The following is a 24,752-nucleotide window of genomic DNA, read 5'->3' as shown; positions in this document are numbered from 1 at the left end:
ATCAGTGCCTGTGACCGGTTCCATGATCGCAGGCATTGCGAACAGCCAACCTACGCATTGACTCCCGCCCCTCTTCAGACAAAGAGCTGCCTTGGATGCCTCCCAAGCTTCTCTTCTTCATAGTCTGGCTGATGGTGTCGTTGTTCGGGAACTTAGCCACGGCACCGTTTCCAAAATCGACGCCCTCTGCGATGTACACAACCTCGCCACCAACCATGGTCATCAAACTCTTCTGGCGAGCAATCTCGTCATCAGGTACTTCAAAGTAGTTGGACTGTAGGATGATCACATCTGCGACCTTCCCAACCTCCAACGAGCCGATGTAGCGGTCTGCCCTGACAAACCTCGAGCTCTCTGTCGTGATGGCCCGAATAGCTTGCTCTCGGGTGAGTGAAAGCCCAGGGATACCTGTGCCGTTGTACGGCGCACCCTGCGAAGCTGGGGAATTGGAGTTGCTCGGATCACCAGAACGGGTGACGCCGGCCTTGATCGCAAGCCACTCATCAAGAGGGTCAATCTATAGGAGCATTCGGTTAGCTCACCCACACTGCTTCGAACAAGCCGACAGGGTTACACTTACTGGTCAGTCACTTCCATATATGATCCGAGCACCAAAGGCGGCGATATGCCCCCACGCCTCAAGATAGTTTGAACGGACTGGTCCCATGCTCTTTAAACCATTAGGAAGCCAAACTGAGCTAGCCTGCGACCACTGGAAGCTCATGATGGGATCGGCCTTGAGCTCAGCGAAACGGGGCCAGTCGCTTGGGTCGGTCAGCTCGTTATGAGCCAGCCCAATTCGATAGTCGTCCAGATGAGGAAACTTGATGCGGACATCCTCCAGAGCATCAAGGGCGACACGAACTGCCAAGTCTCCATCGACGTGAAGCTGAGCGTCTATGCGGTTGCAAATGAGAGGTGCGAGGACTGCGCTCAAAATTTCTCTACTCCAGTACGGCTCAGGCCTAGCCTTTGGGTCAGGCTTCCAGACGGTGCCGTTGTCACTTGGCATGAAGTACGGCTCAAGAAGTGCCCCGGTGTTTGCTGGGTATAGGATGACTCCATCAACAAAGAGCTTCACTGCATGCCACTTGAGAGTTGGGTCTGGACTCAACTCCGTAGGGTCGTTCCACGTCGAAGTGACATTGAGGACGTCTTGCACCAAGGCCTCGATCTCTTTCGTGGAGTTGGGTGCGTCAATCCTATAGTCGAAGAATCCTCGCGCACTAAGGTCTCCTCCTTTCTTGATCGCAGCAAAAGCCTTGCCGGTTTCTGGGCCTGCGGCAGCATCCTGGAAAGCCGTAACGCCTTGCTCACGAAGCAGCTTCAGAGCAGCCTTTCCAGACTTGATGTTATCTTCGGGTGTCGGCGGAGCAGGGCCGGCTAGTAAACCACTCGCATTATCTTGTAGAATTCCGGAAGGTTCTTTGCTACCAGGAAGACGCTCAACCACCCCGCCGGGAGGGTTTTTGGTGGCGGCTGTGATGGAAGAGGCGCGGAGAGCCATTGAGTTGACCCAGAAGGTGTGTCGGTCTGCTGATTGGACTAGGATAGGTCGCTTCGTCTTGAGCTTGTCCAGATCCCGCTTCGTCACGCCCCCAGTGGCATCGGACAAGGTGTAATAGTCAAGAGCGATGACATCGAGCCAGTCGTCATCAGTTTTGTCAGTGTCCGAGTCCAGACATTCTTGGATATGGTCGAGCACCTCCTTGAGACCCAGTGGTTGGTAGTTCATGCTGCACTTGAGGAGGTCTGCACCACCTGAGATGACATGCATGTGAGCGTCGACCAAGCCCGGCATTGCCATACGACCTTCAAGATTGAAGATTAGGGTATCCGGGCCGATCAAAGGCCGGACGCCCTCGTCGCTGCCGAGGAAAGTAATGAAACCATTCTTCACAGCCATAGCATTGTGCTTGGATGAAAACTCGTCAAGGGTGTAAATGGACCCATTGAGCATGACTGTATCTGCAGCACATCCTTTGCACTTGGTAGAGGAAGCAAAGACCAGAGAAAGCCAGGACGCAGCTGCGAGAAGCAGACGACAGAGTGGCGTGGTTGGCGCCATGATCAGGTCAGGTGGGAATGTTGGGATGAACAAGTATCTCAAGGTTATTTCGGATCTGCTTATATAGATAAGATTCAAAAAGACTACCTAAACACATCGAAATAAACCCCGCGATTTCAGTTACCATCATGCTTGGTATGACTTCCAGTTACAGGTGACATGTGTTGATCATCTTGGAGCTTGCGGCAGATTAACCCTTTTGAGCAAGTGTCAACCAGCCCCAGTCCGCGGGGTTGCGGTTGATTAACCACTTTGACTCTGGCGTGCCTGGGCCATCCGCCAGGTCCCAGCAGCAACAGCTTGCTTATCATGGACTGCACGGGTGAGCATTACTCAAGGCCTCCCATTTAGATTAAGCCCTTAAGAAGGTGTAATGTCCAGCAACCCGGCCTGCACCAAATTTGTCTCATCACCACCCAACCCTGCCACCAGACCGCTTGACCCAGAATCGACGTGAGCAGTATGGTACATCAAGGAGCGGTAGACCAAACCGATGCTGAGGACTCCATGAGAGGGGGCCGACGGCTCCAAAACGAGGTCGATGCGCAGGATCTCGCTGCATTGGGTCACGAGCAAGCACTTACTCGCAAGTTTAGCCTTGTGAGTATGCTAGCCATGGCTTTCTGTGTCCTCGGCACCTGGGCCGTCTTCGCCCAGAATCTAGGCGCAGCTCTAACAACAGGAGGCCCAGTCAGCATCTTCTGGGGGTTGTGCCTCGTTACCTTTTGCAACCTATGCGTCGCAGCCTCAATGGGCGAGCTCTGCAGTAGCATGCCGACGGCCCTTGGCCAGGCATACTGGGTTTCTCGTCTTTGGAGCGGACCGTCCGGTCGCCTCTTGTCTTACTGCTGTGCCGCCGTCAACACGCTGGGATGGTGGACTTTGACAGCATCGCAAAACAGTTTCATGACGAATCTTTTACTTGGCATGAAGGTCATTTTCGACAACGATTGGGACGGCGCTACGAAAGGCTATGTGCAGTTCCTTCTCTACGTGGCGATTACGGTCTTTTTTACCGTCTTCAACCTCATCGCATGCCGCAGCGATAAGACACTGCCCTACTTCAACAACTTCATCGGCGCCGGGTTCGTGGGACTCTTCATTGTTATCAGCATGGCTATTGTCATCGCTGTTGGAACGAAGCCAGACCTTAGCTTCCAGTCTGCCTCGTTCGTGTTTGGAGCTTGGATCAACCAAACGGGTTGGCCTGACGGAGTCACTTGGTTTACCGGTCTTGTTCAAGCTGCTTACGGTTTGTGGTCCCTGATACCGCCATATGATGGAATTTAACTTGAGTAGGACTGACTGCATTTGACGCCGTCATTCATATGGTCGAGGAAATCCCTTCTCCCCGACGCAACGCCCCCAAAGCCATGTATCTCTCGGTCATCTGTGGCGCCGTATCGGGGTTCCTGTTCATGGTGGCATGCCTCTTTGGCATCCAAGACATCGATCAAGTCATTAATTCCCCCATTGGATTCCCATTCGTCGAGGTTCTTGTGAATGCTTTGGGATTGGCCGGAGGCGCGGCATTGACTGCTCTCTTCATCTTCAACGGCTTCGGTCAGGGTATCAGCGTCCTTACGTCGGCTTCGCGACTAACCTGGGGCTTTGCACGAGACGGCGGCTTGCCTTACCCTTCATACTTTGCCTACGTCGACCCGACCTGGAAAGTCCCGGCACGCGCACTCTGGCTTCAATGTCTGATCATTTCTTTGACCGGGGTCCTCTATCTCTTTTCAACCACTATTTTGACTGCCGTCCTTGCTGTCAGTACCATCGCTCTCACGATCTCCTATGCCATCCCCATCGTGGTCCTTCTGGTCGTTGGTCGCGATAAGCTTCCGCCGAGGACCTTTTCTCTTGGAAAGTTTGGTCCGGTGGCCAATTACATCTCAGTTGTCTACTGCGTGGTTACCACTGTGTTCTTCTTCTTTCCAGGAGGGCCCAACCCAACATCTAGCGATATGAATTACGCTATTGCTGTCTTTGGTATTATGCTGTTGCTTTCCTTATTGTTTTGGGTAACTATGGGAAAGAACACCTATTTGAGAACGGTGGACTCGGCAAATCGAGCTAACCATGCCCACGAGTTGGAAGTACAGAGTTATGACGGGGTTACGGTTGGTCAAGATAGTCCAGCGATTGAGAAATCGGGCAAGGAATGAAAGAGAGTTCTAGAGGGCTAATTACGATGAGCATAATGTAGTCTTAGTGGCGCAAATGCAATCGAGATTAAAGTACTAGTGTCGACGGCGAAACAAATGATTGCTAGTGTGGTAGAACGAAATACTCTACATCTCCATCTACAATACCCAGTCTCGGCTTCATTCAGCCGTTCGCCAGCCCGAATCCAACGTTCATACGACAAGACGAGCGTCAATGGCAGTTTAGCCAGCGAAGTTGCCGCTGGCGCCGCCAAAGTAGGCATCCTGGTTATTGTTGACGTAGAACTAAGTCCACGTGCCACTGTTAAATCTGATGCACGAGTTAAGGTCGTTAGGGTCGTCGGGGCCACCCTCAGCGACTTCGTGCTCGAAGTCGCAGTCTCGCTTGCAGAGGTCAGACAAGCTGTAGTCGAGATGGCGGGAACCGTGACAGTAGATGATTCAACAGTCGAAGTGGTAACCGACTGCGAAGCAGTTGTGCCTGAAACACTCCAGGTCAGTATAGTGCTGTTTGCTAGAGGCGTGATTACTGACCTTTTGGCCGGCACACTGCTCCGAGAGCCAAATCGGCCATGAGAAGGGCAAGAGCAAACGACAAGACACGTATTGTGAAGGAGAGTCAAGACCGAGATTTAACGAACGACTGGTGGCTTGAGAGGAACTCCGTCAAGCCCAGGATGGGACGAACCGGGGATTTAAGGCCAGCTCTTGGTGTGAAATAGCGTGCTAGGCGCTGTTCTGGGGTATAACGCCGAGTACCCATTTGGTGCTTGTTTGCAATCAATAGTCCTGTCTAGACTGACGCATTGCTGAGTGGTGAAGTGGGAGAAGATTGGCCTGTGCAAAACTTGGCGATCTCTCTGTCGTACTGATTCATGAGTTTGTTCCGCAACATTGACCAGCGGATAATTTTAATACAGTTGAAGCCCGGCCCTTGATGGGTTAACTGAGTTAGAAGATCGTCTCCGTGTCGCCATGTCACGGGAGCTAGGCAACCCAACAGCGGGCGACACTTGGCGAGAATCAAGCGCTGCCAAAACACATACTCCTCCCTTACAGGCTAGCATATCCCAGGCTTATCTGTGGTCAAATCTCCCGATGTATTTTCTTAGTGCTTAGTAAGAATAACTGCCATTACCTGCTTCTAGCCCTAAGTCCCAATCTCAAAAGGTTCCACACCCAAGGTCTGCTCGAGTTCGATCTTTTCACCACGCTTCGTGTGCTCGTCTTGTTTCCTCCTGAGCTTTCTCCCTCCCAATGGCCAAGTAAATGTTCAAATAAGGTAGAATTTCCAATGGCCCCGCCGAAAATGCCCAGTAGAGAACCCTGGTCTGCACCTAGCAAGCCGCCGACAACATCGCCGAGTAGTGTTATGACAGGGACGGTGAACTTGATGTGCTTCCTGTTCAAAACGCCTTCGATGTACTTGACGTGTTCTCCGTTGACTATGGTGGAGTTTCCTGTTGCTGCGAGCTCGATGTAACCATGGCTGAGCGCTTCTTTCTGACTGTCAAGGATTTCCGATAGGTTGGGCACAAGCTCATCGAAAAAGAAGTTCCCGTCAAAAGGAACCGAATTGTTCCCAGGCCTAAGCTGAAGGTCGTAAAGGTGTACCAAACCAATTCTTGTTTCCCCCGACATGAGATTGAAGGTGAGGTTGCCCAATCCGAGAGTCAGAACCCCAGAATTGGGGATGTTCAGATGCCCTTTCATGTTGAATTTTGTGTCGTTTGACTTGAGCATGAATTCCATATCGCGTAACCCAAAGCCGTTGAGGTAGGTCAGAGAAGGGACCTCAATTGTCTTGTCAAGGCTGCGCTTGTACTTCAGAGTACCGAGGTAAATGTTCGGCTCGCCCTGGAGGGACAACTTGACCTTCGGCTGGTCGAAGAACTGGTTGAACCATATCAGCAGTTCTGTCTCGTTGGCCACCAAAAGGGTCTGGTTCGTGATGATGAGATCTGTTTTGTGATTGACGTGCTGCTCCGGAAGGTGAAGCTTGAAGAATGGCGCATAGGGCTTCGTGTTCTTGTTGTACAGATAGAGGTCAACGGGATCGATCTTTACCCCCAATGGCGTGTCCAGGTACGTGTGCAAACTCATGTTGACATGAGTTGGCGAGAGCGCCTGGAGAGCACCGCTGGTTATCTGCAATTTCTGGCCATTGAGGATGCTTTGGATGATTGCTGGAATGATGACTTTGAAACTGGTGTAGACTTTATTAGCTGGGATATCTCCTGGTCTTGGGCCGGGAACTCACAAGAGTGGGAGCAGAATGGCGAGAAGAATTATGAGTCCAAGCCGGTACCACCACTTGAAGCGTCCAAAATGATGCTTGAGCTTCTGTCGTTTGCTGGGGCTTGGACTTGCCTTCTTGTCCCGAACATGGTCATCTGATGAAGCGTTGTCACTCTGGGCGTCTGCAGCCGGTGCGGCATCTGTACGGGTTGTCTCGTCAAGAGGCGAAACAGCCCGTTCTGACTCCGCATTTACCTTATCTGAAGTCATTTTGCTCGACTGCTGTAAGCAGGGGATGGAGAGTTGAAGAACGAGGTGGCCGGAGGTCAACTTTCAACTGTGGTCCTTGTGTGAGACCAAGCCCACCGGGGAAGCGACAGTGGTAGCTTTTCACATGCCGGATCCCGGATCGTCGTGCGGAGTTCTGGCACTACCGTGCCCCGATGCGACCTAAGACACGGATGTACGCATGACCACTACCCCCCATCACGTCGCGTAGAACAGGGGTGTGCGGAACCCACGCGGAAACCTGTTTCGCTGAGCCCCCAAGGAGATTAGCTTGCGAGAATGTGCTACAGGGGTAGGCTTCCATCAGTGCGACCGCAACCCACGCGACAAACACATGCCAGCTAACTCTTCGGCATCAAGATAACGAAGTATCGAATCTGAACAACATGACATCAGAGACTGGAAGCGGCGCAGACCAACGGCGCATCTGGCAACTCTGAAGGGATTCTCCTGGATGACCGTGGTTTTGGCAGGGCAGTGTTTCGAGTAGGACAGACGGGTCAAGCACAGAACATTTACGAGGCAAGTTGGTCAAAACAGTTCAATTAAACGCCGTACGCCAAAAGGTATCGTGTTTGTCATTATCAATCCGCATCAAGAATCCAAGAGTTATATGTCTCTGCCTGACTGACCAGCCGTTATTCCAATTACCCGTGTCCTTTCCAAGCCGGCATTACGTTCTTCCCATCAACTCCTTCAGCACAGCGTGAACAAGATCTGCTACAGTAGCAACGAGCTGGGTATTTCAGTCAGTCACAGTTGTAAAGACATGATGTAGGTGGACTTACCGGTGTTGCATCACCAATGAGCTCCGACACTTGCGACACAAATGTCCGACTCAGGAGAGATTCAGCGTTGCCCAAGAGCCCCAAAATGCCCTTGACACTGGAAGGCGTGATCAAAGGCAACACCTGTTCAACAATTCCCTTGATGTCAATCTTCTTGAGGGCGTTGAGAAGAGGCTTTACGGCGTCGACGAGACCTGTCAGGTCAATGCCGTCCAACTCCTTCAGCAGCGGTTCAACGATCCCGAATAGTCCTTCGATGTCGACCTTGTTCAAGACGTTGATCAATGGCACTGCACCTCCTATGAGTGTATGGGTTTGATTGACAAATTTGTCAGTGAGAAGGTCTTCGGCGTTGCCCACAAGACCAAGCAAGCCCTTCAGAGTCTTGGGAGTAAGGTACGGCTTCAAAACATTGAAAATGGCCTCGAGATCTATCTCCTCCAATGAGTCAAGTATCGGAAGGATCTTCTTCACCAAGCCAGCCAGGTCAATCTTCGAAAGAGCATTAAGCAATGGCTTGACCTTCTCTATCAGGTCCATGAAGTCAATTTCCCCAAGTGCTTCAAGCAAAGGTTGCAGTTGACGAATAAGCTTCTTTAAGTCGATTTCGCCCAGGGCTGAGACCAGAGGAACAGCTTCGTCAATAAGAGTATGTGTCTGATTGACAAACCTTTTGGTGAGCAAGTTCTCTGCGTTGCCCAGCAGTTCCGTAATGTCTTTCACGCCGTCAGGGGAGAGCAAGGGCGAGATAGCATCGAAAAGGCCTTTAATGTCAAGATCACTGATCTCATCCAGTAGGGGTGACAGTTTCTTGACCAGCTTCACGAGGTCGATCTTGCTGATTTCCGAAAGCAAAGGAGATATCTGATCGATCAGATCAGGGAGGTCAACTTCACCGAGTGCGGATATCAGAGGAACCGCCCCAGAGATCAATGATTGAGTCTCATTGACGAATTTCTTCGTCAGTAAATCTTCGGCATTGTCCAGGAGGCGAACGATACCCTTGATTGAATCAGACGTGAGCAAGGGTTGGACGGCAGCCAGCAGCTTGTCCAGATCAAGCTTGCTGATCTCCTTCAAGAGTGGTCCCACTTGGTCAAGCAAGCCCTTCAAGTCGGCCTTGTCTAGACTGTCGAGGAGAGGTGCGGCCTTGGAGATCAGAGATTTCGTTTGAGAGACAAAATTCTTGGTGAGAAGATCTTCGGCATTGTTGAGAAGCGCAACCAGCCCCTTGATGGAATCCTTGGTGAGCAAGGGTGCCAATGCGTCAAGGACCCCTTTCAGATCAATCTTTCCTAGACTGGTGATAAGGGGGGCTGCACTCGAAAGAAGTGACTTGATACTCTTGACGGTATCCTTGGTTAAGAGATCCTCAGCGTTTCCGAGCAAGTCAATCAAACCTTTGATGGAGTCCTTGGTAAGAAGGGGTTGTAGTGCATCAAGGACTCCCTTCAAGTCAATCTTGCCAAGGCCATTGATGAGAGGACCTGCGCTTGAGAGGAGAGTCTTGATGTCCTTGACCGTGGCCTTCGTCAGGAGAGACTCAGCGTTCTCGAGGAGCCCGACGATGCCATTGACAGATTCCTTGGTAAGTAGAGGCGCCAAGGATTTCAAGACGCCTGCAAGATCGATGTCTGCAAGGGTGTCGATGAGCGGCCCAGCGCTTGACAAGAGAGACTTGATGCTCGTGACGGCATCCTTTGACAACAACGACTCGGCATTTCGCAGCAAGTTCACGATGCCCTGAATCGAATTCTTGGTCAAGATTGGTGCCAAGGCATCAAGGACTCCTTTCAGATCGATATCCGAGAGCTTCTTGATCAACGGAGATGCGGTAGAAAGAAGTGACTTCAGACTTGTGACAGTATCTTTTGTCAACAGCGATTCTGCGTTGCGCAAAAGCTGTACAATTCCCTGGATCGAGTCCTTGGTGAGAACCGGCTTCAAAGCATCCAGGACCCCCTTGATGTCAATGTCAGACAATTTGTCAATCAGCGGTGATGCGCTGCCGATGAGCTCTTGCGTCTGATCAACGAACTTGGGTGTCAAGAGGTCTCCTCCATTCTTGACAAGGGCCACGATACTCTTGATAGAGTCTTCCTTGAGAAGCGGCTGCAGCGCTTTCAAGATGTTTTCGAGGTCCAACTTTGTGAGTTCCTTCAGGAATGGAGAAAGATCCTTGATTACTGGACCAATCCCGCCGATGAGCCCTTGGGTCTGATCAACAAATTTTGGCGTCAAGAGGTCACCGGCATTCTTCAACAGACTGACGATGCCTTTGATCGAGTCCTCGGTGAACAACGGCTTAATGGCGTCCAAGAGGCCTTCGAGATCCAGTTTTGTAAGCTCTTTCAGAAGCGGTGAGATGTCGCCGAGTACGGGGCCGATGTCTTCGATGAGGGATTGTGTCTGGTTGACGAAATTGGGCGACAGTAGATTTCCTGCGTTTTTGACCAAAGAAACAACATCTTCGATCGAGTCTTTCTTGAGAAGCGGGTCCAAAGCTTCAAGAATGCCATCAAGATCAAGATCTGTAAGCTTCTTGAGGAGTGGCGATAGATCACCTAGCAGGGGCGAGACGTCCTTAACCAGGGATTGGATTTGCTTGACGAAAGTTGGCGACAGCAATGTTTGTGCGCTATCAACCAGCTTCACGACATCTTCGATGGACTCCTTCTTAAGCAGGGGTCCCAAAGCTTCGAGTATCCCGTCAAGGTCAAGATCCGTCAGCTTCTTGAGTAGTGGAGACAAATCACCAAGTAAAGGCGAAACATCTTGAATGAGAGACTGTGTGCCGTTGACAAAGCCGGGTGTCAGAAGAGCTGCACCATTTGACAAAAGATTGTCAATGTTGTTGAGATTGTCGGTTGTGAGGAGCTTAAGGACCTTGTTGACAATGCCAGCGATATCGACATCTTTAATCTCATCGACCAGTCCTTTCAAGTCCAGTTCTGACACCACATCAATGAGTGGACCAGCCTTTGTGAGAAGTGCCCTGATGGTGTTGGGAACAGGCGGCTTCAAGGTCGCGGCGAGGTAGACCATGGCATCGTGGAAAGCTTGGAGAAACTCGGGGGTGAGCAAGTCACCGAGAGCTTTCAAAAGACCTTCGAGATTTCCGAGCGCCTTGGTAAGGCCGCCGAGAGACTCTCCTAGGTCACCGAGCCCAGGAATACTTATGCCCCGGTTGCTGGAGTCTCCATCATCTGAACTCGAGCTGGAACCCGAGTCTGTGGCATTTTGGCGCTTGAGCAAGACTGGCGATCGGAGACTGGCGCTGCTCTTGAGTAGCACGTTGAGCTCCTTCAGCGCATCTGTCAACTCTGACCGAGGAACAAGTGCGAGGTTGTGCTTTTCTAGGAGCTCTACCAGCTGCAGTTCAGGCGCCGAGACGGTCTTGGGCGATGCATGGCTGAGGGGTATCAGAGCTGCGACGAAGAGGTTGGAAATCTTCATGACTGCGACAAAACGGCCTGGAAGATGTAAAAGTTGGTTCTGGTCCCGTCTCTGTCGATACAGCTAGGGCGGAGAAAAGATCACACGCCAATGCTGTGTTTATACAAGATAACACTCCCCCGCCCAACCACGAGCTTTTGATGAGCACTGCAATCAAACCCCGGCCGGCTTGTCCACTTCCCCACGATTACCCCAGACCAGGCTGGCTGCGTTCCTTGTTTCCTCGGCTGTGAACGCGGGGAACCTTGCTCTGGTCCAGCCGGATCGTTGAGCCGATCTTTTTAGTTCCTGTCCGCACCTCGCAAGCTATCTCATTTCGGGAGCAGCTCACATGAGCCGCCCGCTGCCAGGATCGGCGAGAGGTTGCATGGCAATTTCTCTCACAAAAAGTTCCTCGAGAATCTTGAAACACGGATTGCCTAAGGCCCTGATTATGAACGGGGTTCAAAATAAATCACGTTTCGGCAAGGGATATCCTATCGCATAAAATTAGCGTAGCCACCATCTTATACCTAAAACCCCGTCATATTTATAATTATTCCTCAATAGGCAATAGCCCTAACCGCCTTCCCCACCTATTAGAAGGTTATAGTAAAGTTATTATGGCTATAATACTAAGTAAGTAAATATATTAACTTTAAAGCTAAATTTAAATGCCTTTAGATATGATTTTCGAGAAGAAGAGAATTATTATTATATCTCCTATAGAAAATATACCTAATTTAAAGAGATGCCGCTTATATAAGCCTATTAGAAGTCTAAGAAGTAATCTTAGTTACCGCTAGCTATATAGGAAGTATTATAGCCGCTGCCTATATACCCTAATAATCTTAGTAGTTAATTAATTATATTAGGGTCTTAAGCTAGCTAGGGTTAGTGATAAACTAATAAATAGATTTTATACTTCCTTAAAAGACTCCTTAAAGCCCGCTAGAATAATAATTTAAATATTAATAAAAAAGAGGTATATTAGGATATATTAATAAGCTTTATCCTAGGCTTTAAGATAAAGTAAATAAACTAAAATTAGTCCTATAATATAATAAAAAATAAACTATAGAACTTAAAACATTTCTAATATGCTTTCTATAAAGCTTATAACTTATTAAGAGGAGGATATTATAAAAGGACTAAATGCATTAATCTTAGCTAGGATAATAAAAATAAAATAAAAAAAAAATACCTATAATATAGCTATAAAGCTATAATAAAGGGATTTCTTATTAGTTTATATATTATAATAAACTTATAAAAAGAGATTTTTATAAATAATCTACTAATAAGCTAGCTTATTACTATAGCAAATAATAATATAGTCTAGGTAGGCTAAGACCTAAGAGGTAGGGCAAAGGGTAAAGATAAGGATATTATAATAATTAATAATAATAATAAGGGAGTTAAGGAAGTTAAGGAAGAAGAGAAAGAAGATAAGGAGAGTAATAATAAAGTAAATAATCTACTATAGAGTTAGCTTCTAGATTTTCTTTAGCTTTTTAACTCTTTAATTCCTAATACTCCGCGTAAAGAAGGATTTTTATTATTACTAGCTCTAAGACCTTCGACGCCGGGGAGAAAGTTAACTCTTACTTTATTATAGCTATAGCAGCGATAACGCAATATAATATCTAAGTATTAGACTTTTTCCTTAGCGGCAATAAAAAAAAAGAAAAAAAGAAATAAGGGATTAATTATAGCGGCAGAGTTAAAGGAGTTACTTTGTAATAATTCTTAGAAGAGCTTATCTATTATATCATGGGTAGCTAGGTTAAAGGACTTAAAAAAAGTAATTATTAATTACTTAAAAGTTATTAAAAAGTTAAAAAGTATACCCTATGCTATAAAGGTAATCTTATTATTTAAGGAAATAAGAAATATAATAATATAAAATATATTAGGTTTAAAAGAAGTAAAAGAAGCTTAAGTTAAGAGCTAACTTAGCCTAATAAAATAAGGCTATATAGTTACTATACTTAGATAATAAGGCTTAGTAATATTTAATTTCTTAAGGTAGCTTTTTCTTAGTAAATTAACCCTAATTTAAATGCCTTACTATTAATTATAGTTAAGCTATTATAAGTCTATTTTTATAACTTTAAATTACCTCTTACTACCTTTAGCCGCGCTATTAGCTCTCTCTTTATTTATTTTTCTTAACCTTATCGCTTTTACTACTCTTGCCGCTTTTTTTATACTTATTACCTTCCTCGCCTTAGCTACTCTTATAGCGCTATTAACTTCTAGCCTTATATTACTCTTTTTTTCTTCTTCTTCTTAATATAGCGCTATATTACTGCTAAGTCGCTTTAGCGATAATATAGTATAGCCTAAGTGAAATCTATATTAGCACGAAGTTATCTATATACCTCTTAGCTACTTTTATTACTTCCCGGGCGAAAGGGAAGTTATTTAGGTATATTAGAAGATTAAGATTATACTTGCTAGGCTCTAGGCTATTTACTAAGAAGAAATTCTATAGACCCGTGACTATAAGTATAATCTAATACTAGTCTTTAATAAAATACTCGGCAGCGCTATATCTTATAATCTTAAACTTCCTCTTAACCTAGCTAAAGATCTACTTAATAATTATGCGAAGCTAGGCGTAATGAAGGTTATATATCTCTTCCGGGCATTATAGCTATTAAGTAGCTGCTTCTTAGTCTTATAGATAGTATCTTATTTCTAGGAATAAAATTAAGATACCTCTTCTAGAGCTAAAACCCGCATTAGTAATATAAAATTATATTAATAGGATTTATAGGTTTATAGTCTTTATTATATATATAAGTAAGGAGTTATTAATAGATCCCTCGGCGCCTATAAGTATATATATAAAGAACCTTTTAAAGTTAATTACTATAAGGATATTCTATAAGATATTATTTTTCTTTAACTAATATCTTCTTTATTATTAATAAAGAATAAAGATAAGTATATAATATCTATTTATAGCCCTAATAATATTATTAAATACTTTTATCTTTAGGGAAAATTCTATAAAAATTAATAAATTAAGGAGATAATTTATTAGCTATATAATAAAGTAGATATATAATCACTAGAGAGGTTTAATAAGTTTATAAAATATATTTAAGATTATTCCCTAATTAATATAAAAGCAAAAAGTAATATTTCTCTATAGCTCCCCGTATATAAATATTTATAATATAATTATTAATTTTTACTTAAGAGATATATATCTATTATTATAAGTAATAATATTAATTTATAATTACTAATAGAGGGCCTAAAATAGGGCATATAATATATAAAATAAATATTTAAATATATTATTATCCCCTCTAAGTAGCTATAATATATATTCTCTTATAAGATATATATTAGCGCATAGATAATAGCGATAATAGCCTCGCTAAGTTAGTCTCTTATTATTAATAATACTAAGGAAGTATAATATAATAAAAACCCTATAGCGATTAATAATAACTTTATTTTTTATTATTAATTAATAAAGAAGCTTTTTATTATTAAAGAGGCTATTATTATTAATTAGGTAAGTAATTTTCTTTATTTCCTTATTTTTAAATATTATTTCTAACTAAAATTAGGACTATAAATAGCTTTTAATTACCTCTTCCTACTTAATTTAAAATAAATCATAAAAATCAATATAATTAATATCCCTCTTACCTCCATGGGTAAGCTAAAGGCCATAGTAGCCCCTGGCTAGCGTGATATATATGGATGATGATCCTTAGGGTCAGAGATGCAACTAGGACGGTTAATTCTTATATCCCTTGCTTAGAGCGGTGCCAGATCGAGGAAAGCGTGTCCCCTCATTCATTTAACAGGAAAATTTAAATCATAATTCATTTTGAACCCCGTTCATGATCAGGGCCTAAACGGCGATAGCCAAATTGCCTTGGCAGGGATGCGACAAGGGGGTTTGTGATAAGGGAGACTACAATCAATAGCGTCGAGTTTATTCCAAATCCTGCAACCGTGCGAGTACAACCACCAACAGGCATGGATATGAGAACATACTCCAGGCAAAGGCTGGGTTCAGACAACCCGTGTGAGATCTGGAGCCTCACAGTTTGGATCAATGGTCCAAATAAACCCATCTAAAATGGCGTCCCGAGGCACGTAGTATGGTCGGCTGGCAAGATTGTAAAGGTATCTACGCGGTACTGAAGCGGGTCGTTAGTTGCTAACCTAGACTTCTCCGGATATCTTGATAAAGGAGATTCGTTGAATAATTCCATGCAATTTTACATCACTATTAAGTCTAAAGGAGTAGTCTAATGCGATTATGGATATCTCAACAACTATCACTCGAAGGTAACATGAGTCAAGTTAACTACCATTCTTACTTGTGAACTACGGGAATGCAATCAATAACCAACGGGCATGCAACACCTATCTGGCCGCCTTGAAGTCGACATCTCCCACTCTGGTTACTACCCCAACTCGATGATAGTAAGTTGTCGCCCTGACATATGGATCCAGCTTCCAATAGTTCAGCTGAAGCACCTTCACCAGCTGGTTTCTCTCCTCATTCTTTTCTTTTCCCAGAACAAACTCTGGTTCCAGAGACGCCCAGTCCGCTGTCAATCGATTGAGCTGATCGATCAGCTCGTCCCTTTCCTGCTGGACTTTGACCTTCTTCTCTTCCGATTGCATTCTCTCATTTTCGGTTGGTACTGGGTCAATGTACTTGTATTCCCAGGCGTCTTGACCCCCATAGGACGCCTGTAGGTTGTCCTTGGGAATGAACTTTATCAAGCCTTTTGTGCCGCTGGTGAAATGAACCTTGGACGAGATGACAGGGTCCAGCCAATGTTTGATGACACTCCATATGCCTATCAAATAAAGTTAGTATCTGAAGAGCGATAATGAAATGGAGAAGCTATTTACCCCAGAAGACGAACGGAGCGTTGTGGACAAGCACTGAGGCAAGAGTTTCAGGGTATCTGGCCTCCAGGATCTCAATGAGGAACTTGACGACATGGAAATCCATGTTTCGCAGTCCGAATCCGCTCAGATCAAAGATCAGACAGACTTTGTCGTGCGCATCTCGTGCCATCATTCTGAGGGTCTCAATGTTGTGCAAGACATAAGTCTCCATGGCCCCGGGAGATTGCTTATGTGGATCGTGAAGGCGAACTCTGATGATGTAGATTGGGTGTCCGTCTTTGTCGGTGCCTCTAACATAGCTCTTTCCAGAGCGGTACTGCATGATGAATGCTTCTTCATCCACAGTTGGCGCTTTCTTCAACCCGACGCTCTCGCCCCCTGCAACAATGGCCTCGTCAACACGCCTTTCACCTCGCCAGTTGACTGCAGAGACGAGCATATTGACTGCCTTCAACACATCCCAGTTTCGGGCCCGGAGGAATCGGAGGACAGTTGCATCAGGATGATCGGCGAGTATCATCCCCCAGAAGAGGCGGCTGAAGCTCTCTGGCGACTTGTCCTTGAGGTGTTACTGGAACTCATGACTTCTGTCAGGAGCATCGTGGCTAACACAGTAAGGCCCGCAGAGTCGCAGTAAATGTACCCATGCCTCCTGCAGCTTGCGTTCTTCGTCAACCGTCAGGTTGCCAAGAGTACCAGGCTCCGATTGAGTGGACATGGTGAGGCTTAAAGTGCTTATAGTTGAGGAGGATTGGTTGAAACTACAGGAGAAGAAAACGTTCATAGGAGATGCTGAAAAGGAATATTGTGTAGAGCCAGTTGGAGTGTCGTGGGCTAGATGTGACGTCTAAGTATCTCTGCCGCCCGTTGAAGGAAACGAAATCACAAGCTATCTAATAGGGTATTGAGAATGTTGGCCGAAGCGGATGGTAGCTCCGCAGTCCACTCTTCCTCGGCTATGATCATGGTCACTATGACAGAACTAAAGAAGACCAAGTTTCGCCGTGGCCAACTCAATGGTGCTGGTCCAAACAACCATCTGCTCGGAAGGTGGTCCTGAATCGGGAAAGCCACGAGGAACGTTGGAGTTGGTGTCTCGGAACCAGCGTCTTGGGGCTTCGGCAGTACTATTGGGAGCTAATGTACCCCGCACGTAGCAAAGACGATCTGTTGGCTGGAGAAAAGACGTCATTGCGAGATCTACATGGTTTGTGATAGTGGCGCAACGTGAGCCGATCCGGACGACGTTTCGCACTGAAGGGGATCAAGATGATCTAGTTGGGCCCCTAAGGAGTTTAGAATGCGATTTCATGTACCCCCAAGACTTCACTGTGTTCAATGGCACGAGAATATACCGTAGGAAGAAACAGTGGTTGTGATTCTCGCGAACGCAACATTCCGTCGAGACTCATCAAACAATTTAGATTTGTTGCAGCAACATCAGAGTTTGATTCATGACGGAAAAATATGAAACACATCCTCTACCTATTTAAATCATGCCAATTGACGATCCCAGCAGAAACTTTCGCAGCTACGATGCTTCTTCCTACGAGAACTCCAGGTCCTTGGCCACATCTCCCCAGCTGGCCCCAGCCATATCGGCAAAGTAATTGGACTTTGGGCTCCATAATCCTGTTCCGCCCTTTGGGAAAACTGCCCCAGCATTCTTTAGATAAGTTGAACTCAAGCTCATCATGGGCTTCACTGGCATGTCCTTGGACGCAGCGTTCCGTGGCACCGCAACGCTGGCCTTTCGCTGCCGCATCTTCTGAAGGATGCGCACAAAGAGCCGCGCGCTGACGTCGGCCCCAAGTGTCCACGATGCATTCTCGTAGCCCGTCATGAAGAGGAGATTGGGGACGTCCTGGAGCATGGCCGCCCTCCACGCAAACTTGTCGGCGACATTGAAGGGCTGGTCATCTACCGTGAACTTGATTCCTCCACCAAAGCGCAACTTCAAGCCGGTGGCTGTGACGATGACATCCGGATGTAAGACTGCGCCTGACTGAAGCACAATGCTCTTCTCAGTGACCGTCTTGATCGTATCAGTGACGACGTCTGCTTTACCCGACCGAATGGCAGCAAAGAAGTCACCATTCATGCAGGCGCAGAATCTTTGTTCCCATGGGTTGTATCGAGGCTTAAAGTGAGGGTCCCAGCTGACATCAGGAGGGAGCTGCTTGATGGTGACATGTTTAATAATTTTCTTGGCTAAACCAGGGCATGACTTGCACAGAAGTGTTGTCAAGTAGCTCCTAAACAGCCACAAGAGCCTGTTGAGAAAGTGGGCGACACTTGCGGGTAGGACGGTGAAGAGAAGAGTCGTGAAGAAACTGTTCGAGGGCAAGGGAAAGATATACCCCGGGCTTCTCTGCAACATAGTGATTCGTTCCGCCCTATCGGCCATGGATGGCACAATCGTGACAGCAGTGGCACCGCTCCCAATGACCACGACGTTTTTGTGTGTGTAGTCGTAGTCCTTAGGCCAGAACTGGGGATGGATGACCTTTCCTTCAAACTTCTCAATCCCTGGGATCACTGTCTGGAGCGGTGTTTGGTAGTCGTAGTAACCGGTGCCAAGGAGCAGGAATCGAGCCTGGAAGAGAGTAGGCTCATCCTCTCCCGGTCGAGTCACTTGAAGCTCCCACGTCTTCTTTCCGGAGCGCCAGTTTGCCGTCAACACAGTGTGGTTGTAGCAGATATGATGATCAATGCCGGCTGATCTAGCGGACTCGATCATGTAGTCTTTGATCTTGTCACCAGCAGCCAAAGATTCATTGTGCTTCCACGGGCTCCACGGGAAGCCAAAAGTGAAGATGTCGGAGTCTGATCGAATGCCCGGGTATTGAAACAGATCCCATGTACCTCCAATGGAGTCGCGGCCTTCGAGGATGGCATATGTGAAGTCGGATGGTCCTTCGGTTTGGATGCGGTATGCGGCGTTGATTCCAGAGATGCCTGCTCCAATGATGATGACATCGAATGACAAACCATCTTGGGTAGTGGAATTGACGACTGGTTCTTCTGCGTGATTGCCCATCGCGCCTAAAGATGATTGATCAAAATGAAGACCAAAAGATATTGAAAATAAGCAGGAGGCTGGCAAGTTTCTGTATAAACGAGGAAGATCTAGATATCTAACTCATGAGCGAAACATACTGCCGTTCAATGATGGCCATATATTGTCTAGACGTCAATCTTTCCACCATCGTCATTGCCCTTGCATAGGTGGCGCAACACACAATGGAGCCTCGGTTGCCGGCGTCGGGGTCTTTCAATTGCCGTGTTGCGTCAAGTTAACCGCCCGGTTATAGCCTAGTTTCCGAGAGAGCGACTGATAACATGTGAACTCATCCAAAACCACGTACATCTTGCTGAAGACTGTGTCGGATGATCACATCGGACTTGTATGTGGTGCCTTGTCTCCTTCGGGGCGCGGTGTCCGCGGAACCAGATGCAAGATCGCAAGCTAAACCGCACAAGGGAACCCCATTCGAGGGCTGGCTTCATGACAGAGAATGCGGGGAAGGACGTGCTGAATCTCTGCGCCTTGGACGATCCTGTCCCCCTCAGGTTAGACAGCCCACCCAAACCTGTCAGTTGTTAGCGGGTGGTCAGGTTGCTCGGGATGGGGACATAGCCGAACGCAACTACGCGACTTGGCTGTCAAGACTGCATTAACTTCGACTGGCAAGGAATCATCAGTTGCTCCGATGCTCCGTTTCACTATCGACATGCGATTCAGCCGTTGAGAGTCCCATGATCATGGCAGTTGCGCGTCATTACAGAGCGAGTTACCCCGCTACCTCTGAATCGAATGCATGTGAAATTGCTGGCCTATGAGAGAAGCTACTACTCTACGACAACGAGTCTCGGCTGTAGCTGCAAAGATTGATGCCTGCAGCCTCATTAAGGAAATCCTTTGCGTGCTCTGCTGCCTTCTCTGCCTCGGCCCCAAACCCGATCCGAGGTCCCAACAAAAGAATGTCGTGGGGACAGTGTTCAGAGATGTCCAGGTGAATCATCCAACCATGCTTCTGGTAGCGCTCGCAGAAGTCCCGGATGTCGTGATAGAGGACTTCGTTGCCTCCTGCATTGACAAACGTCGGGATGCTTACGTCTGGTTTGAAGGGGTGACGTAGCGGTGATAGATATGGGCCCGACGGGTCAAACATGCCAGATTCCGAGATTGTCAAGGCGCCCCATCGCCCAAACTCTTTGCTGAGATAGTCTGTTTTGTAGTTGGGTGACCTTGTCATGTCTTGCTCGAGCGCCGCGCTCACATCAACCCAGGGCGACCAAAGAGTGACCGCTCGTGGGAATGGGATCTCGTCCTGTTGACCATACTCGTGGATGTATCGCAACAGTCCAAGTGCAATGTTGGCTCCCGCCGAATCACCGGACAGAATGATTTGGCTGGCCGGGATGCCTTTGGTCTTGATCAGACAGAGGTATGCCGTGAGAGCATCTTGTAGCGGAGCGGGAAAGCGCCCGCCGTTGCTACTAGACAGACGGTATTGCGGCGTGCATACATGAGTGCAGCCCGTTTGCTCTATCAAATATCGAGCAAGATACCCGGTATCTTCATCGCGACCGTTACCGATAACGAAGGCGCCTCCGTGAAAGTGAAGAACCACCATCATATTCGATCGTACCAGCTCAGGAGGCGGCGGCCGGGCTGGTGTCCAAGTCAAGCCCAGCTGAGTAGGCTGAATGGCAATGTCTGACAATACTCCTCTGTATAGCTTGGGAGACCTCGGCGCGACAACTTCGAAACGGTTCTTCTCTCGCCCCGGACGAAGAGTAAGCCTGTCTCCTGCCTTTGTAAGCGACCAGTACAGCAGCAATAGTCTGACTACGCGCATGCGCGCAGCCTGGTTCAATGACCACTGCCGGGAGGGTCGCGCCCATGGAAGCAGGCAGAGGGCAACGTCAAGCCCAAAGTGAGAGAGTAGCCATGGTGAGTACAGGAGGACATAGATGTAGGCGAACAAGGCTTTCAAAGGAGAATTGGCAGCCATGGTGAAAGGTTTCAGGTTTTGGGCAGATTGATTGATAAGGTGTTGTCTCTTCGGTGGTTGTCGCAGGTTCAAGCAAAGTTGACTGTAAAAAGCATTTTCTGCGGGAGGGATTGCTCCCCTTACATAGTCCTCCAGTGTGGAAACGTACCTCGGCATCAGCTTTAAAGCCCAGGTCAAGATCACTAGGGATCGCTGTAACATCATTTCTAGTTATTCTCAAGTCACGCATCGCCCAGTTCCTCTAGTTAGTAACTTGGCAGTCAATTGCGTTTCTTATTCACGTGAACACGCGGAGGAATATGGAGAGCTTGCTCGTCACAGGTGCTATTTGGCTCCGATAAGAAACCTTTCAGCCTAAGCTGCATTTAATTTCAGCTTCTACATGCACCAAGCTCGCTAGATATTGGCTACCTCTAATCTACCGCACTGCACCTTTCCCAATACCATCGCGCAGCAGCTCTTGAAGCCAGGTCGGCCACCCTCGAATACCCGAGATGGCTGACGCAGACCGTGGGATAATAAGCTGGCCACCCCTTCTGCTCTTTACCTGCCCAACAACTTCACTAGCAATTTGATCGCTTGTGAGAAACCGAACACCTGAGCCTTCGAGGTGATCTGCAAAGTCCTCAACGAGAGGAGTTCTGACGAAATTGGGGTGGACGACAGTTGTTAGGACATTTGGAGACTTGTAGAAGTGCTTCAGCTCACATGCCAGAGACTCATGAAATGACAACGCCCCAGCTTTCGTGGCCGAGTAGTCTGCCCCAGTTGGAAGTGCAACAAACGATGCGATGCTTGCAACCGTGACTACGTGACCCTTGTCCAGCTGTATCATGCGGGGAAGAAACTGTTGGGTGGTGAACCACAAAGCCATGACATTGACGCCAAAGATTCTGCGGAGAAATGACTCGGGCATCTTGAGAATGGGAGTTGGCTTGGTAATGCCGGCGTTGTTGATGAGGATGGATGGATGCCCAAGTTCCCGGCGAAGACCGTCGGCGGCTTCTGCGACAGACTCGGCAGAGGTAACGTCGCAGTGGTAGAAAGAGACACGCGGGTTCTCTTGCAAGTCTTTTGGCAAGTCTTGGACATCCAGGACAGCGACCCGAACACCAAGGCTGACAAGCCTTTTGACAATGTCCTTGCCTATTCCGCTCGAACCCCCGGTGACGACAGCAATCTCGTTCGGCCAGTCCCAGCCTTTGCTTGCTCTAAGACGCCAAGAATTGGAAGCCATAGTGTTGAGGGTCTTGTTGAAGGACCTAATCAAGCCCAGGCCCACAAGAACTTGCAAAGCAAGCTTGATAGTTGCAGGCTTCAAAGATTCCGTGACTGAGTCTGGCAGCCTACTAATGACAGAGGCAAGAGCATCATGGGCGAGATGAGGAGCATGGGTGGCTATGAGAAGCAATGGGCCTGTCAACAGGGGGGAGAGAATGATTCGACCAAGTTGGGAGATGTACTCGATCGCAGGGGAGTAGAGCAGTGAAGTCATCTTGAGGTCGTGTATGAGAGAGACAAAAGGGTAGGACTAGGTGTGTTGAGATAAATCCGTAGGCACTGGGTACAATCACATTTGTACGACTAACAGCAGTTGCATTATATATCATTACCTGGTGTGTCTGGATGAGCTTGCTCTACTTCGGTTCCTGTTCTCTCAACTCGAATGGACTCTCGGTAATGGAGTTCACGGCCTCAATTTCAGGCGCTGCCGAGGTCCAAATTCAAATCAAGAGAAGATTCGCAAGCTAAACTGGAATCAGGTTGGTTGTTGTGACTGCTTGCGTCATTGGTTCACTGAGGTTCTCGGCATGTCGATCCTGGCCAGGTCCCCTGTCGACGCTATTGATCTCCCTTGTCGCTGTTGCCGGCTGTCTCCTCTTTTCCCCAGATTCAACAATCTCTCCGACTCCGTTCTCCGCAATCTGCATCGTCCGCGGGACCCAGTACCGAGATTCTTGGACTCTCCGCCTCCGCCTCCGCATTCTGACATCAGTATCGCCAGTTCGACATGGTCTTCCCAGGCCGCTTCAGCACGGGCTGTTTGCGCTGTCGCCAGCGCAAGGTGAAGGTGAGGAAACCTCTGCCATGCGTAGAATCTGCTGTGCAAAGACTGATAATATCTCTCATCAAGTGCGACGAAGCCAAACCCACGTGTCGGAGATGCTACAACTACGGCAAGCCATGCCTCGGATACACTGATCAGTTTCACTTTCGACATTCCTCTACACAGAAGCCCAGGCTCGAGAAAGCTTCACCGACCGCGTCGAGCCCTCAGGCTTCTGAGGGGACTGGGGGAAGCGTCTCACCCAATTTTCGCAGGCGAGCCAAGGATGTCGCTGCAGGGACTAACGACCAACTTCCCCGGGCCATCATTCGACAGCCGACGCAATCGCACGATAACGTATTTCTGTCCTACTTCGTCCGTCGTTTTGTATCGCCCGATGAAGGCGATGGGTTCCCCGGCCACTTTACCTTTCTCCCCGACCTCTACGATCACTACAAGCATGGCCTGCTCGAAACAGCCACCCTCAGTGTCGCCCAAATGGCGGCATATAATCAGTTTGGGGGGGAGGAACTTCGGACACACTCGTTTAGGAATTATGGCCGCGCCATTCGAAGCTTGCAAGAGAGCATCCAGACTGATAGTCAGGCCATTGATGACAAAGTGATTGCGACCATTCTGCTACTCTGCACCTTCAAGGCACGTGCTGTTCTTATCCGCCCACTTGCTGGACTTGTCGCTGACTCGAAATAGGACATCAGCGGAGAAGGCTTGGGTGATCCAAAGGAACATGCCCCAGGACTTTTTTATCTACTAGAGAAGCGAGGGCCATGCCAGATTGGCACGAGGAGGGGAGCTGAGCTTTTTCTTCTGGCTCATCTACGGCTGGTAAGTAGACGTATCATCTTGCTTAAACCAACTCCTGGCTAATCCGGATGCGATGACAGCAAATCTACTCCTTCCTACACGAAGACGATACGTACACCGACCCCGGTGCCATAGCTACAGTCATGGGGCTCTTTGATCCCCTCCTTCGGGCATTATCCATGATGTCAAGGACCCTGTCACTCCGACATCGCCTGTCAAAACTCATGGAGTATGCTGCACAGAAGAACGAGGAGGATGATCATTGGCCACACACCGAAAGCAGGACTGAGCCCGAAGACGAGGAACTCTTATTGCAAGAGTGTTTTGAAATGCTCGATCAATTTCACGTCTGGGATCAGCAGGCTCCGTCGTATTGGCACAGCACCTTTGAAGGCCGAGCCGCGCCAACCGTGCTCGGCGAAATGGGCTCAAGGATGACGTACTGCGACTCTGAGACAGCTTGTATCATCATCCTGATTCGCTCGGCGCTCCTCATATTACTATTGACAATGTTGGCATATCACAGCCAACTGCAGTTGGTTCAAGAGACAGAGGACGGCTCTCACCGTGACCTCTGGGCCGAGTGTATCCCAGTCCTAGAGTCAGACGTGAGGAGAGCTATTGATGACATGTTAACAAGTGTTCCGTTTGCATTGGGCGATGTAGACTCAACTGGACGGCCTACCACCATGCTTTATGATGGAGCAGCAGCAATTGTCATCGTCCACTCCATCAGACTAGTGTCGCATTGCGCTTATGCAACAACAGCTCAGCTCCAGAAGGCGAGCGAGATTCTGACCAGAATGAACTCGACTATAGGGATAAGGTCTGCAGTCGGATTTGGTGGGGGGGGTTACAGTGACTCTAGGTGGGCCCAAGAACAAGAAATCCTTCGCCCGCTGGCGTCTTCATTGATGTTGCAATGTCGAACATTGGATGAGACTGAGACTGGTCTTGTACATCTGGCTTAATTTG

At 48.0% G+C, this 24,752-nt stretch overlaps 9 protein-coding genes across 9 annotated transcripts; 2 read left to right on the top strand and 7 right to left on the bottom strand.

Annotated features, from left to right (window-relative positions):
* Position 1: 1 nt before the first annotated feature.
* Positions 2 to 2,068, bottom strand: NCS54_00336300 (Amidohydro-3 domain-containing protein; the record flags this gene model as incomplete). The annotated part of the gene is made up of 2 exons (XM_053148940.1): positions 2 to 517; positions 659 to 2,068. The coding sequence occupies 2 exons, from the start codon at positions 2,066 to 2,068 to the stop codon at positions 2 to 4; spliced, it is 1,926 nt and encodes a 641-aa protein (XP_053004915.1).
* A 462-nt stretch (positions 2,069 to 2,530) lies between these two features.
* On the top strand, positions 2,531 to 4,236 carry NCS54_00336200 (Hypothetical protein; the record flags this gene model as incomplete). Its single annotated transcript, XM_053148939.1, has 2 exons — positions 2,531 to 3,320; positions 3,368 to 4,236. The coding sequence occupies 2 exons, from the start codon at positions 2,531 to 2,533 to the stop codon at positions 4,234 to 4,236; spliced, it is 1,659 nt and encodes a 552-aa protein (XP_053004914.1).
* Positions 4,237 to 5,386: 1,150 nt separating this feature from the next.
* Positions 5,387 to 6,744, bottom strand: NCS54_00336100 (Hypothetical protein; the record flags this gene model as incomplete). The annotated part of the gene is made up of 3 exons (XM_053148938.1): positions 5,387 to 5,487; positions 5,574 to 6,442; positions 6,497 to 6,744. The coding sequence occupies 3 exons, from the start codon at positions 6,742 to 6,744 to the stop codon at positions 5,387 to 5,389; spliced, it is 1,218 nt and encodes a 405-aa protein (XP_053004913.1).
* A 691-nt stretch (positions 6,745 to 7,435) lies between these two features.
* Positions 7,436 to 11,006, bottom strand: NCS54_00336000 (Hypothetical protein; the record flags this gene model as incomplete). Its single annotated transcript, XM_053148937.1, has 2 exons — positions 7,436 to 7,498; positions 7,551 to 11,006. 2 exons carry the CDS (start codon positions 11,004 to 11,006, stop codon positions 7,436 to 7,438), a joined length of 3,519 nt encoding a protein of 1,172 aa, XP_053004912.1.
* A 4,380-nt stretch (positions 11,007 to 15,386) lies between these two features.
* On the bottom strand, positions 15,387 to 16,602 carry NCS54_00335900 (CRAL-TRIO domain-containing protein; the record flags this gene model as incomplete). Its single annotated transcript, XM_053148936.1, has 3 exons — positions 15,387 to 15,829; positions 15,885 to 16,443; positions 16,528 to 16,602. The coding sequence occupies 3 exons, from the start codon at positions 16,600 to 16,602 to the stop codon at positions 15,387 to 15,389; spliced, it is 1,077 nt and encodes a 358-aa protein (XP_053004911.1).
* An 828-nt stretch (positions 16,603 to 17,430) lies between these two features.
* On the bottom strand, positions 17,431 to 18,924 carry NCS54_00335800 (Hypothetical protein; the record flags this gene model as incomplete). The annotated part of the gene is made up of 1 exon (XM_053148935.1): positions 17,431 to 18,924. One exon carries the CDS (start codon positions 18,922 to 18,924, stop codon positions 17,431 to 17,433), a length of 1,494 nt encoding a protein of 497 aa, XP_053004910.1.
* Positions 18,925 to 19,741: 817 nt separating this feature from the next.
* Positions 19,742 to 20,905, bottom strand: NCS54_00335700 (Abhydrolase-3 domain-containing protein; the record flags this gene model as incomplete). The annotated part of the gene is made up of 1 exon (XM_053148934.1): positions 19,742 to 20,905. One exon carries the CDS (start codon positions 20,903 to 20,905, stop codon positions 19,742 to 19,744), a length of 1,164 nt encoding a protein of 387 aa, XP_053004909.1.
* A 418-nt stretch (positions 20,906 to 21,323) lies between these two features.
* Positions 21,324 to 22,400, bottom strand: NCS54_00335600 (Hypothetical protein; the record flags this gene model as incomplete). The annotated part of the gene is made up of 1 exon (XM_053148933.1): positions 21,324 to 22,400. The coding sequence occupies one exon, from the start codon at positions 22,398 to 22,400 to the stop codon at positions 21,324 to 21,326; it is 1,077 nt and encodes a 358-aa protein (XP_053004908.1).
* Positions 22,401 to 22,916: 516 nt separating this feature from the next.
* Positions 22,917 to 24,748, top strand: NCS54_00335500 (Zn(2)-C6 fungal-type domain-containing protein; the record flags this gene model as incomplete). Its single annotated transcript, XM_053148932.1, has 3 exons — positions 22,917 to 23,609; positions 23,664 to 23,798; positions 23,858 to 24,748. 3 exons carry the CDS (start codon positions 22,917 to 22,919, stop codon positions 24,746 to 24,748), a joined length of 1,719 nt encoding a protein of 572 aa, XP_053004907.1.
* Positions 24,749 to 24,752: the final 4 nt, after the last annotated feature.

Source organism: Fusarium falciforme, chromosome 3 (assembly GCF_026873545.1).
Source record: "Fusarium falciforme chromosome 3, complete sequence".
In the NCBI taxonomy this organism is placed as follows: domain Eukaryota; kingdom Fungi; phylum Ascomycota; class Sordariomycetes; order Hypocreales; family Nectriaceae; genus Fusarium; species Fusarium falciforme.
The sequence above is the reverse complement of the archived record's forward strand: the minus strand, read 5'-3'. Positions and strand labels throughout refer to the sequence as shown.